The sequence below is a fragment of the Cicer arietinum genome, chromosome 6, assembly GCF_000331145.2.
Source record: "Cicer arietinum cultivar CDC Frontier isolate Library 1 chromosome 6, Cicar.CDCFrontier_v2.0, whole genome shotgun sequence".
Lineage (NCBI taxonomy): Eukaryota > Viridiplantae > Streptophyta > Magnoliopsida > Fabales > Fabaceae > Cicer > Cicer arietinum.
Window position 1 is genome coordinate 62,610,230 of NC_021165.2, and position 3,029 is coordinate 62,613,258.

General features: G+C 26.6%; 1 protein-coding gene across 1 annotated transcript; it reads right to left on the reverse strand.

The window, feature by feature from the left end:
• Positions 1-1,396: 1,396 nt before the first annotated feature.
• LOC140920821 (transcription factor DIVARICATA-like) lies at positions 1,397-2,639 on the reverse strand. Its single transcript, XM_073369665.1, has 2 exons — positions 2,395-2,639; positions 1,397-1,577 (listed from the first exon to the last, which is right to left on the reverse strand). The coding sequence occupies exons 1-2, from the start codon at positions 2,637-2,639 to the stop codon at positions 1,397-1,399; spliced, it is 426 nt and encodes a 141-aa protein (XP_073225766.1).
• Positions 2,640-3,029: the final 390 nt, after the last annotated feature.

Below are 3,029 nucleotides of genomic sequence, written 5' to 3' on the forward strand. Positions count from 1 at the left end.
TATTAATTTTTTTTACTATCTTTACCTCTTCATTTCTCAATATGTATACACCCATAATATGTATACACCCATCATAGACGGAGGTTTGTTGAGACTAATAGTGACTTTGGCTATCACAAAATCCCCAATTTTTTTTTTAAATAACCTATACAAAAATTACAAATAAAAATCTAATAAAAAATAAAGAACTTCTTTCCATTTAAATGCTAGTTATGTGGTGTGACTTACATCTATGATATAAAAATCAAACCAATAATTCAACAGATTCAATATTTTAATTGAAACTAATTATTTTAAGTGTTTTATTTTAAACTTAACTTAATCGAATAAACTTAACCTCTATTAATTTAAATATGATTTCATATTATTTAAAATTAACAATCGGTATTTAACGAAATCATCATATTTTATTTAATACTATATTAGTGGTATCTTTAAAAACATGTATTTTTTAATTATAATATATTACTTTTCTCATTGTAGTTTATATAGGTGTCATGAAAAAAAGTGTATGTACTTGTGCCAACTTGTTCAAATAAAATCAAATAAACATTTTCTTCATCCATTTGATTCTAATTTTATGAGAAATTATAAAAGTTCAACCAAACTGAGATTCTTAATTTTTTCCTCTTCACAAAACAAACTAAATTAATAAATTATTCTTAACTCTATCTTTTTCAAACTTGTGCAACTTCTCGATTTGATTCCACATCTTTTGACTGTTTTTGTAAAAAATTGTGCATTTACATTATAAATTTTTAAGTTAAAATTTTAATATACAATAAAATATTATATTTAATTATTTTATGAACTAAAATTTTAAAATTATGACTTCCCCTAATTTTCTTCAAGGTCTACCATTGACATCCATACAAGTGTACACCAATATTTTTCACACAATTATATCTGGAATGCATAATCTAAACTCACATTCTATTCATGTTAGCTGTTATACCTTTTTAGAACTCTCAAACTTTTAAAACCAAGGCCCATGTGCTCTTTTGGATAACCAGTGACTCATTTTTCTATTAATGTAAAATATTGTCATAACCTATAAAACCATTAAAACTAGGTTCATATTTGAAATAAGGTCACGTTATAAAATAAGACCATCATACACGTTACAAAATAAGGTCAAACTAACACATTACAAAATAATTGAACGGTGTAATATTTGTGTAGTATTACATCAATGTTATTTGAATCATAAAGGGTATTAGTATCATTCTACCCTTTAATGCCTATTGTTTGATGTGTTTTGAACTTGGACTACATACAATTTTTGTTAGGTTTTTTTTGTAATTCTAGTTGTAACTTCCCTGTCATTTTGTTGTATTTCAGCATTTGGAGGAGGAGGAGTTGGAATGTCCTTCTTTAAGAGAATAGGGTGACAATCTTATTCCCCTAAGGTCATATCATAGATGCTTTTTCTTTTTCTCTTTTCGGGCGTAAGAGTTTTGCGATTGAAGTATTTTTGAGCATGACTAGCAACTTGAGTTGAAGTTCTTGTACCAGCATGTTTTGCAATATTCTTCAATTCTCCTTTATTATACAGTCGGAGTCCTTGTAGAAATAACCTATAAAAAATTACAAGACAACAATCAAATTTTTATAGATAAATATATATGATTAATCTACTTATTAAATTGAATAAAATTTGGCTTTTTCTTTAGTTCAATTTGATGACTAGGATCTAAACTTTAGTTCATGAACAAAAGCATTAGAACTTTATTAGTCCATCATATCGTAAATAAAACTACTTCACCAGAGTTAAAAAATGAGAATACTTTTTAAGTATACACTTTTTAAATGAATATTTATTTGCTAAAAGATACATTGATAACTGAGAATGGTAAATATGGATCTAGTCCATAGGTGAATCTTACTATTTCTAATAAACTTTAATAAAGTGTTTCTTAAAATTCTTAATCCATAGGTGAACATTACATTTTTTTTATTATTATATAAAATTCATTTTTGCTAAAATTGTACGGCTCTGCCCTTAGAACCATTTTGAAAGGTCAGGCTAAAAATGACATGGGTCCACTCTTAGACCTAATAGAAAACAAAAAATTGTATGGATTCTAGTCCAAAGGTGTAACTCACAAATTTTAATAAAATATATACTCTCTAATTTTAATTATTATAAACTTCATATTTTAAAAAAATAGTAAGGGACTATTGTTAGACTATTTTTTAAGAAGCTCGTGATAGACATACTCAAAATTCTATATTGGAAATTATTAAAATAGAAAAGAAATAAATTTAACAAATATATTTCTCTCTTTCAACTAAATTCTCATCATGCATATATAGACTCAATTGACATGATAATTTACGTTAGTAAATTAAAGCAAAATGAAATATAAGATTATTTTCCAAATAAATACATACTCATGTTCCTCTTCGGTCCAATGTTTTACTTTCTTTTTCTCCTTTTTGGGTGGAGAAGCTTTATTCTGATTGGCTAAATTAGCATTATATTCTGAGCATGTTGGAAACTCGACATCAATTGGATTTCTGTTTATTGAATTTGGGTAATTGAAATGAGATTGTTGAAAGGGTGATAAAGATTGATTAGGCCTTCTTGAAGACATATGCATCGTGTGAATGGAGTTAGGATCAATTATATCATCCATGTTGTTGGTAGTGTGGAAGTGGTACTTGGGGTGTTTGATCATTTCTCTACAAAAATTGACAAAGTAAAACGTAAAATAGAAAGAGAGAAGAAATAAAGGAATGAATATAATGAATGAATGTATTTACCTATTGAATAGTATGTGTGAAGTTAAGAGATTATTCATTTGGTTGTGAGTTTCAACTGCCAATGTTGGTTCTTCTTGCTTGCTTGATGGATTAAAAGTTAAAACACAAAAAATTAAATAGAGAGAAAATAATCTTATTAATAAGGCATGCAATTGGGGTAGTTTGAGAGTCAAACCTTATTACTTTATCATTTTATTTTTCCTTTTTTTTTTTTAAAGAAAATCTTACCTAAGGTCGACAATTCATTTATCTTTCATCTTTAC

What these genes read in the sequence shown, in the direction of transcription:
- LOC140920821 (XM_073369665.1), bottom strand. Translation starts at nt 2,639, where the DNA reads ATGGATGATATAATTGATCCTAACTCCATTCACACGATGCATATGTCT. An exon ending in TGGACCGAAGAGGAACATGA is followed by an intron (nt 1,578 to 2,394) that starts GTATGTATTTAT and finishes AATTTTTTATAG; the next exon opens with GTTATTTCTACAAGGACTCC.